The sequence below is a fragment of the Dipodomys spectabilis genome, unplaced genomic scaffold (genome assembly GCF_019054845.1).
Source record: "Dipodomys spectabilis isolate Male_0828 unplaced genomic scaffold, ASM1905484v1 ptg000018l, whole genome shotgun sequence".
NCBI classification, from domain to species: domain Eukaryota; kingdom Metazoa; phylum Chordata; class Mammalia; order Rodentia; family Heteromyidae; genus Dipodomys; species Dipodomys spectabilis.
In genome coordinates, this window is record NW_024870695.1 from 13070839 (window position 1) to 13088702 (window position 17864).

At 50.3% G+C, this 17864-nt stretch overlaps 1 protein-coding gene across 2 annotated transcripts; it reads left to right on the forward strand.

Moving 5' to 3' along the window:
* The first annotated feature begins 4407 nt into the window (after positions 1 to 4407).
* Pgap3 (post-GPI attachment to proteins phospholipase 3) lies at positions 4408 to 17554 on the forward strand. 2 transcript variants are annotated; one of them, XR_006146734.1, is made up of 9 exons: positions 4408 to 4629; positions 6486 to 6583; positions 7882 to 8034; positions 14508 to 14570; positions 15338 to 15399; positions 15644 to 15780; positions 15990 to 16194; positions 16378 to 17104; positions 17327 to 17554. XR_006146734.1 is itself a non-coding variant. In XM_042673819.1 (8 exons), exons 1-8 carry the CDS (start codon positions 4449 to 4451, stop codon positions 16439 to 16441), a joined length of 963 nt encoding a protein of 320 aa, XP_042529753.1. In that variant the 5' UTR covers positions 4408 to 4448; the 3' UTR covers positions 16442 to 17554. The 2 variants fall into 2 exon arrangements, 1 of the variants encoding a protein (XP_042529753.1); XM_042673819.1 differs by having other exon boundaries at positions 16378 to 17554.
* Positions 17555 to 17864: the final 310 nt, after the last annotated feature.

Sequence of the window (17864 nt, forward strand, 5' to 3'; positions counted from 1 at the left end):
TTTTTTTTTTTGGTCATGGGGGCTTGAACTCAGGCCTGGGCACTGTTGTTGAGCTCTTTTGCTCAAGGCTAGCACTCTACCACTTTAAGCCACAGCACCATTTCTGGATTCTGGTGGTTAACTGGAGTTATGAGTCTCATGGACATTCCTGCCCTGGCTGGCTTTGAACTTCAATCCCCAGGTCTTAGCCTCTGAGAAGCTAGGATTTCAGGAATGAGCTACCAGCACCTGGCTCCTTTTTTTTTTTTTTTTTTTCTGATGCTAGTGGTTCAAGCCTGGAATCCTAGCTACTCAGGAGGCTGGGATTTGAGGATCTCAGTTTCTTCATTGGAAGCCAGCCTGGGGAGGAAAGTCCATGAGATTCTTATCTCCAATTAATCACCTGAAAACCAGAAGTGATGCTGTAGCTTAAGTGGTAGAGCATTAACTTTGAGCACAAAAGCTCAGAGACAGTGCCTAGGCCCTGAATTCAAACCCACAACCGACTTTAAAAAAATCAAGCTAGAAGTAGAGCTGTGGCTCAAGTAGTAGAGTACTATCTTTGAGCAAAAGAAACTCAGGAATAGCACCAAGACCCTGAGTTGAAGCCCCAGAACTGAGAAAAAAATGATGCTTGCAGCAAATAGCTTTGTACAGTATTTATACCATTTTATACCTGGGTATAGATATAGCTAGGGCCTTCTGCTTAGCTAGGGTAGGTGGTCTATCCCTTAAGCCATGCCCCAAGACCTTTGTACTTTAGGATATTTTTCAGATAGAGTCTTGCTTTTTGTTCGGCTGGCTTTTGCTCTGCTGTCCTTAATCATCCTACCTATCTATACCTCCTATATAATCTGATATCACAGATGTGTGTCAACATTCCTGGCTTGTTTGTTGAAATAGGGATCTCCCTAACTTTTTGCCAGGGCTGGCCTGGAACTGTGTTCCTCCTGATGTCTGACTCCAGAGTAGCTGGGATTACAGGCCTGAGCCATCCTCCCCAGCTGAAGCTAAAAGCGTTCGGTACCAGGGCTTGAACTCAGGGTGTTATACTCTCTTTTGGCATTTTTTTTTTTTTTTTTTCTGTAGTGGGCTCTACCACTTTAGTCACACTTCCAGTTCCAGCTTTTTGCTGATTAACTGGAGATATGAGTATTTTAAATTTGTCTGTCCAGGCTGGCTTTGAACCATAATCCTCATACCTCAGCCTCCTGAGTCTAGTATTACAGGTATAAGACACTGGTGCCTAGTTTAGAAACTGAAAACAACAACAACAACACTTTTTGGTTGGCCATGGGGCTTGAACTAGGGCACTGTCCCTGAGCTCTTCTTCCTCAAGGCTAGTGTTCTACCACTTTGAACCACATGGCCACTTTAGGCTTTCTGATGGTAAATTGGAGATAAGAGTCTCTTGGGCTAGGCAACAGGGCTTATGCCTGTAATCCTAGCTACTCAGGAGGCTGAGATCTGAGGATGGTAGTTCAAATTCAGGAAAGTCTGTGAGACTCTTTTTTTTTTTTTTTTGTCAGTTGTGGGGCCTGAACTCTGGGCCTGGGCACTGTCCCTCAGCTCTTCAGCTCAAGGCTAGTGCTCTACCACTTGAGCCACAGCGCCACTTCTGGCTTTTTCTATGTGGTGCTGAGAAATTGAATCCAGGGCCTCATGCATGCAAGGCAAGCACTCCACCACTGAGCCACCTTCCCAGCCCCTTGAGTGGTTGTTTTACCCATTGTTTTCATCAGCGGTTGTTTTATTCAGTTTCCCAGTCAGTATCAACTGGGTTCTCAACTCCAGAGGACATCATTCTTGTAATTTTCTTTTTAGCTATAGCTATTCACAGAAAACTGAATGGTACACCTCTGAGCATCAGTCACAGAAAATGCAATGAAAATGGCAGGTCCTAGAGTCATGCCTTGCTTAGCATAGTGCTAGAGCTAAGAGCTCAAGAAGTGTTTGCTAGTTGAGTGAATAAATAGAATCCTGTGTTAATTTTTTTTTTTTTTGGGTCTGGTTGTGGGGCCTGAACTCTGGGCCTGGATGCTGTCCCTCAGCTCCTCAGCTCAAGGCTAGCGCTCTACCACTTGAGCCACAGCGCCACTTCCAGCTTTTTTTTCTTTCTTCTTATGTGGTGCTGAGGAATCGAACCCAGGGCCTCATGCATGCAAGGCAAGAGCTCTACCACTGAGCCATCTTCCCAGCCCTCCTGTGTTAATTTTTGTATATTCCATCCCCCTCCCAAAACTCCAAACCCAACTCCCCCTTCAAGACAAAAAGGAAATTGTGACTAGGGGTAAAGAAAGTGGGGAGGAGGAAAGGCAAACATTAAGCTACATGACTTCAGTGCTTTGATGAGATTTGGGTGGGTGGGTGCTGGTGCTCCTGCAGAGAAATGGGACAGCAGAATTAAAGCAAGCATTCTATTCCCAAGAGTCTTCCTTAATTTCCCCCCCCCCCCATAAATATTACCTCACTTTCATCTCAGTGTGCAACCATGCTGGTGGTTTGACAGCTCCAGGTTAGGCACTCAGTGAATGTATTTATTTACTTATTCAGTTATTTAGTCGTGAGGCTCAAGGCTAGTGCTCTACCACTTTGAACCACAGCTCCATTTCTGGCTTTTTGAGTGGTTAATCGGAGGTGAGAGTCTTACGGGAACTTTTTTGCCCCCGTTGGCTTTGAACCGGGATCCTCAGATCTCAGCCCTCCTGAATAGGTAGGATTACAGGCATGAGCCACCAGTGCCTGGCATGATTTTTTTTTTTTTGGTCCATCATGGGGCTTGAACTCTGGGCCTGAAGTCTGTCCCTCAACTCTTCAGTTCAAGGCAAGCACTCTTACCTCTTGAACCACAGCCACTCTACCTCTTTCTGGTGGTTAACTGGAGGTAAGAGTCTCATGGACTTTCCAGCCTGGGCTGGCTCTGAACCATGATCTTCAGATCTCAGCCTCCTGAGTAGCTAGGATTACAGGCGTGAGCCACGGGTGCCTGGAGATTATGTTGTTCATTCTTCCTCTTCCTCCTCCTCCTATTCTTCTTTCCCCTCCTTCTTTCTTTGGTTCTTGGGCTTGAACTCAAGAATGTATAAAGCCATGCACGGGTGTCTCACACCTCAGGAGGCTGAGATCTGAGGGTCGTGGTTTAAAGCCAGCTCCCGAAGGAAAGTCCCTGAGACTCTTATCTCCAATTAATCACCAGAAAACTGGAAGTGGGAGCTGTGGCTCAAGTGGTAGAGCGCTCACCTTGAGCCTCAAGGATAGTGGCCAGGCTCTGAGTTCAGAGTTCAGTCGGTCCATAACCAACCCCCTGGGAAAAAAAAATTCAAAGAAATTCCTTGAGAATTTCAAATTCAAATGTGAATTTTAGTAAAACCAGCCCAGCTCTGAGGGGGCAAAAAAGCAGAGCCAAGGAATCCCATCAAAAGTTATTGCCAGGGGCTGGGAAGGTGGCTCAGCGGTAGAGTGCTTGCCTTGCATGCCTGATGCCCTGAGTTCGGTTCCTCAGCACCACATAAGCAAAAAGAAAAAAGCCGTTAGTGGCACTGTGGCTTAACTGGTAGAGCGCTATTAGCCTTGAGCTGAAGAGCCGAGGGACAGCGCCCAGGCCCAGAGTTCAGGCCCCATGACCGGACCAAAAAAAAAAAGTTATTGCCGTTGTCACGATGACAGATGATGAGAGATGACAAGTAATCCTTGATAAAATAAAGAGAGCCTAGGAAGAAAAAAAATTTTTTTTCTTGATCCTACAAGGCATGGCAAGCCATTAACTCTGGCAGGTGAAGAAACGTGCTACTCTGAAGGCTGAGATCTAAGGATCTCGATTCAAAGCCAGCCCAGGCAAGAAAGTTCCTGAGCTTCTCTCCAATGAAGCACCAAAAGAGCCTGAAGTGAGTCGGTGGCTCAAGTGCTACAGTGATCGGCTTGAGTCCATAAAGCTCAGGGACAGTGCCCAGACCCAGAGTTCAAGCCTCAGGATCGACATCAAAACAAAACAAACAAAAAAACAGAGCCAAAGCCAGGCGCCAGTGGCTCACGCCTGTAATCCTAGTGCTCAGGAGGCTGAGATCTGAGGATCGTGGTTCAAAGCCAGCCCGGGCAGGAAAGTCCGTGAGATTCGTATCTCTAATAAACCACCAGAAAACACACCACACACAGACACACAGACACAGACACACACAGACATAGACACACAGACACAGAGACACAGACACAGACACACACACACACACACACACACACACACACACACACACACACACACACACACACACACACACACACACACACACACACGACAGCCGTCAGCGACGCAAGGGGTGGGGCAGACGCCCGCCCATCCGGGAACTTTTCTTTAAAATGAATGGACGTCAGGGGACGGTACAAAAGAGAGCACAGGTACTTCCGGTTACTCCGGAAGTGCAGGCTTCGCATGCTCCCAAGCCCCTCCTTCAGTGGCTAGCCGGAGTGACAGGATGGCTGGACGGGCAGCACGCCTGATGCTGCTAGCCGGGGCAGCGGCGCTCGTGAGCGGCTCCCAAGGCGACCGTGAACCGGTATACCGCGACTGCGTGCTCAGATGCGAGGAGCGGAACTGCTCAGGGGGAGCACTGAGCCACTTCCGTTCCCGACAGCCAATCTACATGAGCCTAGCAGGTAAGCCCCGCCCATTGCTTTTGGTCACGCCCCTCGCGACCCCAAGGCTCTGCAAGCTCTCAATCTTGGTTTCCCCAATGGAACTCTTGAGATTGTGTGGAATGTCCGGAGTGGTAGAGGTTCTCATCAGCTTGTCTTATGTCCCTAGGAGCTTTAAAAAATTAATTCAAATCGCTATTTATTAAATGCTAATTGCAGTACAAGGCCCTGGAGTGACCCAGAAATCAGACCAAGGTCCTGCCTTTCCAGGAAAGGGGTCCAGACATGGAGCTTTTAGCCTTCTCTAGTAGGGAATGATCTGAGTCCTAAAAGATCTTTAGATTCAGCACTGACTCAGAAAGGAAGAGATTCTGGCTTTGAGAAGGGGGGAGCGGGGAGAGCCTTACATAATATTTTTTAAAACAAATTTTAATTGCTTTGTTTTGAAAACTGCGCTGAATACTAAATGTACACCCTTACAATAAACAAATACAAAAACGATAACTCACACTAAAACAAAACATATCTCTGATAGCCATTATTTTTTCTATTTGGGACAGTTTTAAAGTTTTTCTTTTGTCACAAAAACAGGAATGTACCTACACAAAGTCCCAAAATAGGCCATCTTTTTTTAAACAAAAAGGCAATGATTCTCAAAAGACTATGAATTGAACAGGTAACTAATTGATACAAGTCTAATAGGTTTGTTAAAATCAGTCACATCTAATAACACATCTGAAGTATTCTTGTATAAAATCATGTGGGGGAAAAAAAGAATTTATCAATGTCTAAAGAAGTGGGTTTGTTCATAGACCATATGACAAGTTACCATAAAAAGTGTTTCCTCAGGCATAAAGAAATGGAACATCTTACATAATATTTTGTGAAGGAATGGCTTCCGGATGAACACATTAACTTCCCATCCATGACTTTAGTGGCAAGGAACAGGCATATGGAGCTCCTATGGTATGGCAGATGTCACAATAGGTCGAATAGCTTTCACCACAGCCTTTGAGGTAGTTTCTCTATTTTACAAATGGGGAAACAATAAGACCCTGCCCAAGGTCACACTGATTATAAATAGTAAAGCTGAGACACAGCTTGTACTGTACTACCCTTTTCCATTGCATACAGATGGAACAGAGAGAATGGGGGACAGATGTGGGCGCACTCAATGGTTTAGTTTACCCAGGCACAGGGACTATGAAAAGGTGGAAAAGCAACTTGGGGCCTCAAAAGTTAGGGTGAAGCATTTGGGTTTCATTTTCCCAGGACATAGGGAGGCAGCAAGAACTCCTCCCAGGCAAGTAAGACTAATTCTGTGTTCCGAAAGGGCACCCATACACTCAGCCGTCCATAGGTGAGTCCATCATAGGTCAAGCTCCCTGTCTTGAAGCCAGGCTTGTGCCTCTAGTCCTAGTTACTTAGGAGGTTGAGATCTGAGGTTCAGAGCCAACCTGGCAGATGAATCCAAGTGAAATAACCAGCAAAAAAAAAAATCCAGAAATGAAAATACGGTGCAAAGGTAGAATGCCAGCCTTGAGTGGAAAGTGAGAGCAAGAGGCCCTGAGTTCAAACTCCAGTACCAACACACACACACACACCCATACACAGAGACAAATCTCCCATCTTGGGTGAAAGGAGAAATACTTGTATTTGCTCCCATCACTAAAAGTTGCTTACATATACTCATTTCGCTTCCTCTTGTATGCAAGTCCCACCCTCTCTCTACTCAGGTGGAAAGCTAGAAATTTGAGATTTCTGTTGATTGTCTCCAACATCTAGGCCGCTTGGCCTCCATTTGTACTTGGACTCCACCTGGTTTTCTCTGTGCCTCCTCAGCTGGGGAGTCCACTGGCTCCATTTATCTATTTCAGGCTGGACTTGTCGGGACGACTGTAAGTATGAGTGTATGTGGGTCACCGTTGGCCTTTACCTCCAGGAAGGCTACAGAGTGCCTCAGTTCCATGGCAAGGTGAGTTGGAAGATCAGAGAAGGTATGTTGGTGGTCATGTGATAGGAACAAGATACACTTTGGGCTGGGTACTGGTGGCTCATGCCTCTTATCCTAGCCACTCAGGAGGCTGAGATCTGAGAATCACGGTTCAAAGCCAGCCCAGGCAGGAAAGTTGTGAGACTCTTACTCCAATTAACCACTGAAAATGGAAGTGGTGCTGTGGCTCAAGTAGCGCACTCACCTTGAGCTGAAGAGCTCAGGGACAGCGCCCAGGCCCAGAGTTCAAGCTCCACGACTGACAAAAAAAGGAAGAAAGGGGCTGGGAAGGTGGCTCAGTGGTAGAGCGCTTGCCTTGCATGCCAGAGGCCCTGGGTTCAATTCCTCAGCACCACATAAGCAAAAAGAAAAAAAAGCCGGAAGTGGCGCTGTGGCTCAAGTGGTAGAGTGCTAGCCTTGAGCTGAAGAGCTGAGGGACAGCGCCCAGGCCCAGAGTTCAGGCCCCATGACTGGACCCAAAAAAAAAAAAAGGAAGAAAGAAAGAAAGAAAGAGAGAGAAAGAAAAGAAAGAAAGAAAGAAAGAAAAAGAAAGAAAGAAAGGAAAGAAAGAAAGAGAGAGAAAGAGGAAGAAAGAAAGAAAGAGAAAAAAGATGCACTTCCGTTGGTCCACCCTGTGCAAGCAGTCTGAAGTGTGGGGTGATGGTGGAGGTTTGGAGCAGGACCTATTCAGAAGCTGCCCCTTTCCCTATGATTGGATGGAACCAATGTGTTCTGTTTGTGGACTTGGAGTAACAAGATCTGGGCAGCTTCAGGGTCTCCTTAGAGGGGGGTGCTGGGCTTCTTAAGCCATTGAAGTTCTCATAATGGCATGTTTTTCTGTTGCTTCTCCAGTAAAGGTCAGAATTAGTATCACTATCCTTCAGATTGCTCACTTTCCAGGCACCTTTTGGTCCAATATTGTCTCGTTTTAGCAGTTGAGACTGGTAGGAATTATTCTTCCTAATTTGCCACAGAGTAAGCTGATGCGCCAAGGACTGTGGGAAACACTTGAAAAAAGATTAGAAGCTGTTGTCTGGATGGACACAAGTTATTTCCATCGTTATTGGCTTATCTGTTCTCCCCAGGGACAGAGAAGTGTGTGCTGGCTAGGACAAGGTCCTGATCCTAACCAGCAATGACTCTAGAGCTACTCATTGGCCTGAGAGAGCCAAAGGCTTTGGCCAAAGTCCAGAGCTGAGGAAACAACTGGAAACCTGTTGATGCTGCACCTTCGGGGCTGCCTGTCCCTCAGACCCCCCTCCATTTGCTCCTTTTTTCAGTGGCCCTTCTCTCGGTTCCTGTTCATCCAAGAGCCAGCTTCTGCTGTGGCCTCTCTCCTCAATGGCCTGGCCAGCCTGGTGATGCTCTGCCGCTACCGCACATCCGTGCCAGCCTCCTCCCCCATGTACCACACCTGCGTGGCCTTTGCCTGGGTAGGTAGCCTGACAGGAGGAACTCTCAATCCTCAATGATACCCCGGACTTCTAGCCACCCAGCTTTCCCTGTTTTCCAGGGCTAAAAGTATAGTTGTAACCGAAAAGGGACTCTGTCTTCCCTTCCAGCAGAACCCTAAGCCAGGTGGCTAAAGGGATAGAAATTCTGTCCTAAGCACTTAACATATATTTCCTCATGTAATCCTCATCAGAAAAAGGCTCAGAGCTGGGAAGTGAATAGCTAACTAGTTAGCAAGTAAACAAAATAGGCCTAACTGCTAGCACAGTGATTTGAAGGCCTGAGCCCTCAGCCTAGGCTGCCTCCACATGCTGGGCTGAAAGATGGCTGAGCATTTGCCTGTGGGCAGACACAGGGTTGGTACTGGAGGGACTGCAGGCTCCATCCTAGGGAGTGAAATGTAATGGGCCTACTTGGGAGACAGGGGGCAGGAGTCAGGCAGAGCCCAGGAAGGCCCAGTTGAGAGCTGGGGGAGTTGTGAGGCAGAGAGGCCACATCCTCTAGTAGGGGATAAGTACCAGGAGGACAGTGTCATGGGAAACTTGTGGGCCTGACAAGGCTTAGACATGGGTGTATGGGAGAGAGAAGTTGGGATTCAGCTGTTCCAGGCAGTATGGGTGGGGCCTGTGCAGGCAGCCTTGGAGTATAAGGAGATGAGATGGAGCTAAGAGGACTGAGTGCCAGGCTGGGGCTGGGACCTGGTTGTAGGCAAGGGAGTGGCATCAGTGCACGGTGTCACAACCATGGGCGCAGTGGAGCCCCCACTTCTTGTTTTTTTTTTTAACTGTATTTTTTTTGTCTTTTCTTTTTTGGTACTGGGGATCGAACCCAGGACGTTGCACTTGCTAGGCAAGCGCTTTGCCACTGAGCTACATCCCAGCCCCCCACTTCTTGTTTAGACCACTCACTGAGAAGGGAATTTAGTCCTGTCTGAGAGAGAAAGCAGGTCCCTCCTGTCTCCTTTTCCCTTGGGGTTCTTCCAGGGACATGGCTTGTCTGCCTCCTCATCCCCACCCCTCTTAGAGAGCACCGAGCAGTGCTGCCTAGCACAAAGTTCATCACCTCTGTGCTTGAACCACAGTCCCAAGGATACTTTAGAGGGTTGCTGCACAGCTCTTGATTCCTGGGGCTTTCATCTCTGGTGTCTGCACGTCAACTTTTGTCTTAGTGAGCAGTACCACCTGCCAGGGACACCAGCAGTCCACAATAGCCAAGAGCTTTAGGGGAAGAGTTGAGGATGATGTAGGGCAGGGAGTAGAGAATAGATAGTTGGAGCCTAAGTCTTAGGACACCGCAGAACATGGGGCTGTAAGTCATGGGGTTCCGTTGTACCATCACAAGGCCCTCAATGGACATAGCCTCAGACCCACTATAGATGATGATCATTTGTTTTTCTTTTTATTCGTGTGTGTGTGTGTGTGTGTGTGTGTGTGTGTGTGTGTGTGTGTCTGTAGTCAAACTTGGACTCCAACTCTCAGTCTTCTGCCTTCCCCTACTGAATGCTGGGATTACAGGCTTGTCCCCAGACCCAGCCCATCTACTTCAGATTTTATACTTGACATTAAGTTCTTTGTATGTATGTTTCTGCAGGAGGGAGACAGCCTGAGTTGTTTGGAGGGTGTGGCAGTGGACTTTGTCTTGGGCTGGTCTTCTAGACAGAATGAGGCCCCTCTTTGAATTGGGGTACAGTGGGAAGTCCCATCAATTCTCGGTTCTATTTTGGTATAAGGATGCCACAGCTTTGCCTTTGGGAAATTAAGAGACCATGGTCCCTAGAGGGGCTAGTAAAGCCACCCTGCCTTGCTGTATAGACCTGGGCTACAGCTGGGCAGGTACCAGGAAAGGCTAGAAAGCCTGCTAAGTTCTGCACAAAAAGTGTGTGTGTGTGTGTGTGTGTGTGTGTGTGTGTGTGTGTGTGTGTGTGTGTTGAGGGAGTGTGTTTGGGGAGGTATCCTGGGACACTATGGGCATAACACTGTCCCTGAGTCAGGTGCTCACGCCTGTAATCCTAGTTATTCAGGAGGCTGAGATCTGAGGATCATGGTTCAAAGCCAGCCCGTACAGGAAAGTTCCTGAGACTCTTATCTCCAATAAACTACTCAGAAAGCTGGAAGTGGCGCTGTGGCTCAAGTGGTAGAGCACTAGCCTTGAGCTGAAGAGCTGTGGGATAGTGCCCAGGCCCAAAGTTCAAGCCCCACACCTGAACCCCCCCCCCAAAAAAAAAAGAAAAAAGAAAAAAACTCACTGTTCCTGAGCTTCTTTGCTCAAGGCTAACACTCTACAACTTGAGCCACAGCTCCACTTCTAGTGTTTTGGTGGTTAATTAGAGATAAGAGTCTCAGAGACTTTTTTGCATAAGCTGGCTTTGAACCTGTGATCCTCAGAACTTAGTCTCCTGAGTAGCTAGGATTATAGATATGAGCCACGGGCACCTAGCAAAGGCTCATTGACTTCATGAAGGAGGCTTGACTTTCTGCTGCATCTAGGAGGCCGAACCAGTTCCCCACTGCTTCCTCTAATAGAGAAAGGTCCTCGAGTGTAAAAGTGAGAGGAAGAAGTAGAAGGGAAGCCCCAACTATCTTTTTTATTTTTTGCCAGTCCTAGGGCTTGAACTCAGGGCCTGGGCATTGTCTCTGATGAGCTTCTTTTGCTCAAGGCTAGCACTCTACCACTTGAGCCACAGGACTACTTCTAGCTTTTTCTATGTATGTGGTACTGAGGAATTGAACCCAGGACTTCATGCATGCTAGGCAAGCACTCCTAAGCCACATTCCCAGTCCCCTGACTGTCTTTATAGGATGATTTATGGAGGTAAGGCCTGATAGGTCACCTCTGTTGAGGAAACTACAAGAGATAAGTTGCCCCTGCAGTCAAATGGTGGTTAGACTTCAGGAAGGACTTCCTGATGGTCCGACAAGAGCCAGTGGAATGGGGAATGGCAGGAAATCAAGGAATCCTTTTTGATGTAGAAAAAGCTCCTGTTCTCTCAAGAATGAGCCCGGGCAGGCTTACTATGCCTGAGGCAGAGCTAGACACTGGCCCCTGGGAGGGGACAGGATGGCAGCAGGCATCATATTTAACATTCTGCTTCCCCCACTTCTGAGACACCGAGCTATTTAAAGACCCACTTGTCCCCACCACTACGGTGTCAATGACAGCCCCAAGCACTGGGGCTTAGCACTGGGGTCGAATTCCTGACAGATCTGGCTCCCGTGGCATGCAACCAGTTTCATGGCTGTGATATTTTTGTCTCAATTTTCCTATTTTCCAGCAGACTGCACCGGCCCCTCATCCCGTCCCCTGCACTGGCGCCGTGCCCCGGCCACCCCCTTTGCTCAGTGTTTGCTGAAGTTCTCGGTGCTTGGGCCAGCCCACTGACCCCTGGCTGGTTATGGTGTCTGCCCCTTCCACTCCTCTCCAGCCTGGCTGAGGAGCCTGGAGCAGCCATGCACTTGTGTCTGGGGATTTCCCTTCCTTCTCTGTCCATCTGTCCTCTGCTTGGGCCTTGATTAAACACGCAGAAGAGCAACAGTATCAGCTGGGACCCTATTGTTGGGCTAGTGGCTCAGGAACAAGGAAGAAAAGCTCTACCCAAGGTGAAGTGTCTACATTCCAGGAATCCCAAGGTTTAACCTTGAACTTGGCAGCACTTAAAAATATAGGGGAACCCGTGAAAATATAGGGGAACCCGTGAAGGAAGCGGTGGGGTCAGCCTACTGGACAGAATGAAGGAAAACAACATTTATGGGACATCAGCTGTGGACCACGCAGGAATAACAGTAGCCATTTGTGGAGTGGCTCCTTTGACCAGGCATGTAAGACAGCTCTCCTGGAAGGTGTGTGTGCTATTTTAACACTACTCTGTGGGTGAGGCCACTAAGGTCATCACAGAAGCTTGGTTACTTGTTCAAGAATACAGCTGAGCCAGGCTGGTGGCTCACACTTGTCATCCTACCTACTCAGGAGGCTGAAATCTGAGAATTGCTGTTCCAAGCCATCCCGGACAGGAAAGTCTGTGAGACTCTTATCTCCATTAAACTACCAAAAAGCCAGAAGTGGAGCTGTGGCTCAAGTTGTAGAGCAATAGCTTTGAGCAAAAGAAGCTCAGGGACAACACCCAGGCTCGGAGTTCAAGCCCTAGGACTAGCAAACAAACACACACACAAGAAAATTAGAACCCGGGCAGAGCTGAGGTTTGAACCTGGGAAGTATGGCTCTAGGGCTTGCATTGTGTGTGTGTGTGTGTGTATGTGTGTGTGTGTGATGCCAGTGTTAGGGCTTGACCTCAGGGCTTGGACATTGTCCCTGAGCTTTTTATACTCTAGACTAGCCACAGCTCCACTTCTGGCTTTTTTGGTTTTTAATTAGAGATAAGAGTTTTACCGTTTTTCCTACCTGATTGGCTTTAAACCACCATCCTCAGAGCTCAGTCTCCTGAGTAGCTGGGATTACTGAAGCCCTGCATTCTAAGTCTAAGGAAAGGATTGGCAGAAGAGTCACTCCCCATATAGGATAGTCTCTCAGGGAGAGCGGGCAACCAGAGTCCAGTCTTGAGGTGGGTCTCTGAAAGTGGAAGGTGTCGGAGGTAGAGGTTTGGCAGGGAACCCAGCAGCCCCCGCCTGTCCCTCCTGTGGAGTGAAGGCCTGGCCCAGCGCATGTCCACTGATGCTTTTAGATGTTCCAACTGCCACTTAATCCTCTTGTCACCTCTCTCTTTCTATTGTGGGTGACAAGGAGGCCTGGCTGGCTGGCAGCCCCTGCTCCTTCTCTTCTTCCTCCTACACTAGCTCCTGGGCCAATCTCTTCCCTAAGCTGACCCTGCACCTGACCTTCCTGGTCATGGCCCTGGTGATTGCCTGCATCTGTCTCCAGCCCAGGGTGGTTCCTCTCCCAGCTGTGACCCTGTGTACCCCAGTGTCCAAGAAGTCAGAAGCTTTCACCCCATTTCCCAACCTCTAGAGGAAGGGACAGTAGCAGGAAGCCTGGAAGCAGGTGGCAGGGACAGAATGGCCATCCTTAAAGGAAGAAGCAGGGCTGGGAAGGTGGCTCAGTGGTAGAGTGCTTGCCTTGCATGCTTGAGGCCCTGAGTTCAATTCCTCAGCACCACATAAGCAGAAAAAAAAAGCCAGAAGTGGCGCTGTGGCTCAAGTAGGAGAGTGCTAGTCTTGAGCTGAAGAGCTGAGGGACAGCGCCCAGGCCCAGAGTTCAGGCCCAATGACTGGACCCAAAAAAAAAAAAAAAAAGGAAGAAACAGCCTAGCCTGAGAAGTCATCAGCCCTCAGGGCCAGGAAGGAACAGAAGACCACTCAGTCCAGACAAGAATGAGTGAGAATCTTATCTCAAAAACTGGCTAGCCCAGATATGTCCCAAGCAGGGAGCTGGCCTAAGAGGCAAGGCCTTTGCCACAGTCTAGAGCAACAGAAGAGCAAGGCTCAGGCTGCACAGGCCACAGGCTGCCCTGACTCTCCCAAGCTCAGCCCAGCCGTGGAACGGGTATCTGGCTAGCCTTGCAGTCCTGCGCCTCCTCCCTTCCCTCTCTGCCTGCCGTCCCCCGCTGCCTGCCTAACCCTCCTGCAGCAGGATCCTATGGAATGGCTTTCTGCCCCTGGTCTGGTCAGTTATCCGGGTACTAAAGCTGGCAGCTCTTTTGTCCTTTTCATCTCTGACAGGCCTGTCCCACCCTGAGCACTCCTCCCCTCCTCCGGGACACACCAGGCCTGGCCCTGTGGTTTCTTCCTTTGACTGCCTGGCCTCTGCACTGCATCCCAGAACACAGCCATCCTGGAAGAAAGTGCCAGCAACCACGCCCATAAGACTCCTGCTTTCTCCATGTCATTTACCCTGGGCCCTCACTGGCTGCAGCGCTTCTGTCTTGCCCTTGCTCTTCCCCAGGGCTCAGACGAAGCTCTGGCTTGGCGAGTTAGGCTGGCCTGGCCAGGAGAGAGCTGGGCTAGATTGGCAGCTGTCCTCAGAGGCTGGGCCTCAGTGTTCAGGGACACACCCCAAGGCTGGCCCAAGCCCTTTCATTCCTCCCACTTCATCCCACCCCTAGAAGCTGAGGTCACCCGCTCCCCCTGGGCCCAGGTGGGGCTGTCATCACCTGGTTGGTGGAGGAGGAGGAGGAGGCAGGCCCCTCGGGCTGTTGCCATAGCTGTTGAGTAACCTGGGAACTTGCTTTGCCAGGACTGGTTCCCAGGCCAGGCTAGAACCTGTGGAGGCTGTAGCCCCTGTGGCTTTGGGGACCTTAGGGGGGTATGTCACAGTTTTGAGGGGAATTGTCCTTCTGAGGAAACTAGGCTGAGTAGGAGTGAGGGCCTGGGTAATTCAACAGGGATCTGGGGACCCAAAAAGCACATTTCTCTCCCTCAGAGCCCATCCCAAAGGCCGCGGTTGTGAACCTCTGGGAGTCCCCCCAGACAGGACACAGCGCACTCACCCACCCCTCCTTCCTCAGGTGTCCCTCAATGCGTGGTTCTGGTCCACGGTCTTCCACACCAGGGACACTGATCTCACAGAGGTGAGTGCTCTCATCCCTCTTGCACGGACAGTGCCAGAGGGGAACAGGCGGCTTGGGCAGAACGGCCTGTAATGTGTACCCTCTGTAGGCTCCTAAGGTTTTAAGGTTCCATCACTGGCTCGTTTTGCCTCAGAGAAGTGAAGTCATTTGCTCAAGGCTACCAGCTAGTAGGAGTGATCGGGACCAGTGTCCTTGAATTCAGCTCTGAATTCAGTGGTGTGCACTCATGTGGCACACCCACTGATGCCATGAAAACCTGGCTGCAGAGCAGTGTTAAAGCACGATGCCAGGGCCAAGCAACCATGGCTCACACCTGCAATCCTAGCTCGGATGACAGTTGAGGGGTATAGTTTACTCAGCAGGCTGAGATCTGAGGATCAGAGTTTGAAGTCAGGCCCAACTGAAAAGTCCTTGAGACTCTTATCTCCGACTAACCAGAAAATAAGCTGGAAATGAAGGTGTAGGCCAAGTAATAGAGCACCAGCCTTGAGTGTGAAGTCCCGAGTTCAAGCCCCAGTTTACACACACACACACACACACACACACACACAGGTATGCACACTAAACCATTGTGCAATGTGAACATAGTGAATCCGTCAGGGTTAAATCACCCTGGGCATATGGCCACATCTCTGTTGACTGCAAGCCTAGGCCCAGGCCCTCCCTGCCCCTGTCCCCAGTGGCTCCTTTGATGGGCTCTGCGCTCTGCAAAGCCTTTGAGTACCCTAGTCTCCTTACATGGCCCTGTGGGCTCTCCCCATCCTCAGAAGATGGATTACTTCTGTGCCTCTGCTGTCATCCTGCACTCTATCTACCTGTGCTGTGTCAGGTGAGTCTATCTGAAGGGCTGGGGAACAGGTGGGCAGTGAGGGGCTCCTCATCCTCCCCAGAGGTACTGTTCAGGGCCTCTTCCCTGGCCTCCCCAACACCACCAGGCTGCCCTGGGGGAGGGGCTGCCCTCTTTGGGCAGGGGAGAGGGCAGTGGCTTCAGCAAGGTGCACTCCTGTTGAAGAAGGTGGTTCAGGGAGCGGGATAGCTGCCTGCCACCTTGAGCTGCTTTGGGTGGTGGGCAGGACCGTGGGGCTGCAGCACCCGTCTGTGGCCAGTGCCTTCCGCGCCCTCCTGCTGCTGCTGCTGACCGCACACGTCTCCTACTTGAGCCTCATCCACTTTGACTATGGCTACAACTTGGTGGTCAACGTGGCAATTGGTAAGGCAGGACAGAAGCCCCAGAGGTCCGGCCATGTGCAGAACAGGGGGGCGGAGGAAGTTAGAGGTTCTGGAGAGGCCTTGGGAGGAGGAGGGAGAGGTGAGGCTGAGGACAGGCTGAGGATGGGCCCAGGACTAAGCACTTGGAGGGTGGCCTGGGGACAGGGAGGAGGTCTGATGAGTGAGCCTGTGGTGCCCACCGATCCCCAGGTGTGGTGAACATGGTATGGTGGCTGGCCTGGTGCCTGTGGAACCGCCGGCAGCTGCCTCATGTCCACAAGTGCATGGTGGTGGTTTTGCTGCTGCAGGGGCTGTCCCTGCTTGAACTACTTGACTTCCCACCCTTCTTCTGGATCCTGGACGCCCATGCCATCTGGCACATCAGCACCATCCCTGTCTACATCCTCTTTTTCAGGTGGGTACCAGCCCCAGCCCAGCGTTCACTTTTCTTTGTGCCCTTCCTTGCCCAATCCTAAGGAAGACTGAGGGCTCCATGTGTTGCTGGCCTCCTTCCAGCTTGCCCATGCCCTCCCACTTTGTCCCAGGGAGCTCCCAGAGCGAGGTGCCAGCCTCAGTGGGCTTCTCCTCCTGCCTACAGCTTTCTGGAAGATGACAGCCTATACCTGCTGAGAGAATCAGAAGACAAGTTCAAGCTGGATTGAAGACCCTAGGAGCAGATCTTCCCTTCCTGCCAGCTCCCCCCTCCTCCCTTCCTCATGAAATGACTTATTTTCTCCTTTTAGCTTTTTGAACTCATGATAGAGGTGGGCTGAGAATCATGGAGCTGCCCACCCCTTGTTTGTACTCCCAGGGCTTGGAGTCTGTCCTTGTGATGGCCTCCAAACATCTGGGCAGCCCCTCTGATACCTCTAGATGAACTGGACCTGGACCAAGTTCTACTCAGAAGGACGCTGCTTCTATCTCCCCCCACCCCCCATCAGCCCTTCCCCCACCACATCCTTCATCTGTGGGATACTAGTACCATGGGTCTTTGGGATGCAGTGATACAGTGGGGTCTCCTATTAGCCCTGCCCTCCTCCAGAGTGCCACTAGGTGGCACTGGATGCCTGTTCTTCTGCCCAGCTCTATCCTGGGGGTTTCAAGGGACGGAGATGTTTGGATTGGTTGGGATTGACATTTCATCTGGCCTACTCCATGCAGACTTCCAGAGCCTCACCACACTTCCTTTAGGGCCAGGACCCCAGATGCTCCAGGATATGAATCCTGTGCTGCTCTTCTGGTTGGGAGCCCACACAGTAGTGTGTAGGACAGAGGTAACCAGGCCTGGGCATGGAGAACTCAGACCTGAGCATGCAATGTGTATGGTATGTGTGTGTGTGTGTTCAGATACAGATGGGTGAGCATAAGTTTGGGAAAGGTGTGATTTAGTGTGAGTGTGCGGTGGATACTTGCTTGAGATGAGCACGAATGCAGGTGCACGTGCCACACGTGGTGTGGCGGGGGGGGCGGCGCGGTTGGAACAGAGTGAGAGTCAGCACCATCAGCAGTCACCTGAACACCAAGGATGCAGCCAGGCTCTGTGTGAGTGTATGTGTGTGTGTGTGTGTGTGTGTGTGTGTTTCTTTGACATCTTCCTCCAAACCTCATAGGACCTCACATAACTTAAGAGCTCCCTCTAGAACCAGCCCCTTGGGGGATAGAGGGAAGGAAAATAGGATTCCAACATCTTCGGGCTTCCCTGTCTCCTTGCCTTCCATGGTTGGCCTCCTTTTCCAGTTGGTTTTTGTTTTTCTTTTGTTTGTTTTTTTTGCCAGTCGTGGGGCCTGAACTCTGGGCCTGGGTGCAGTCCCTCAGCTCTTCAGCTCAAAGCTAGTGCTCTACCACTTGAGCCACAGCACACTTCTGGCTTTTTTCTGCTTATGCTGAGGAATCGAACCCAGGGCCTCATGCATGCAAGGCAAGCGCTCTACCACTGAGCCTCCTTCCCTGCCCTCCTTTTCCAGTTCTTGACTCTAGGCTCTCAGCACAGCCTGGTTTGGGGTGTATCAGCTAATCTGGAGGCCAGGGGAAAGAGCTGTGGTGCAGTCGGTTTCTGCCCTCTGCAGAAGGGCCTGGGGACAGCTG

What these genes read in the sequence shown, in the direction of transcription:
- Pgap3 (XM_042673819.1), top strand. Translation starts at nt 4,449, where the DNA reads ATGGCTGGACGGGCAGCACGCCTGATGCTGCTAGCCGGGGCAGCGGCG. An exon ending in CCTGCGTGGCCTTTGCCTGG is followed by an intron (nt 8,035 to 14,507) that starts GTAGGTAGCCTG and finishes CTCCTTCCTCAG; the next exon opens with GTGTCCCTCAATGCGTGGTT. An exon ending in GGTGGTCAACGTGGCAATTG is followed by an intron (nt 15,781 to 15,989) that starts GTAAGGCAGGAC and finishes ACCGATCCCCAG; the next exon opens with GTGTGGTGAACATGGTATGG.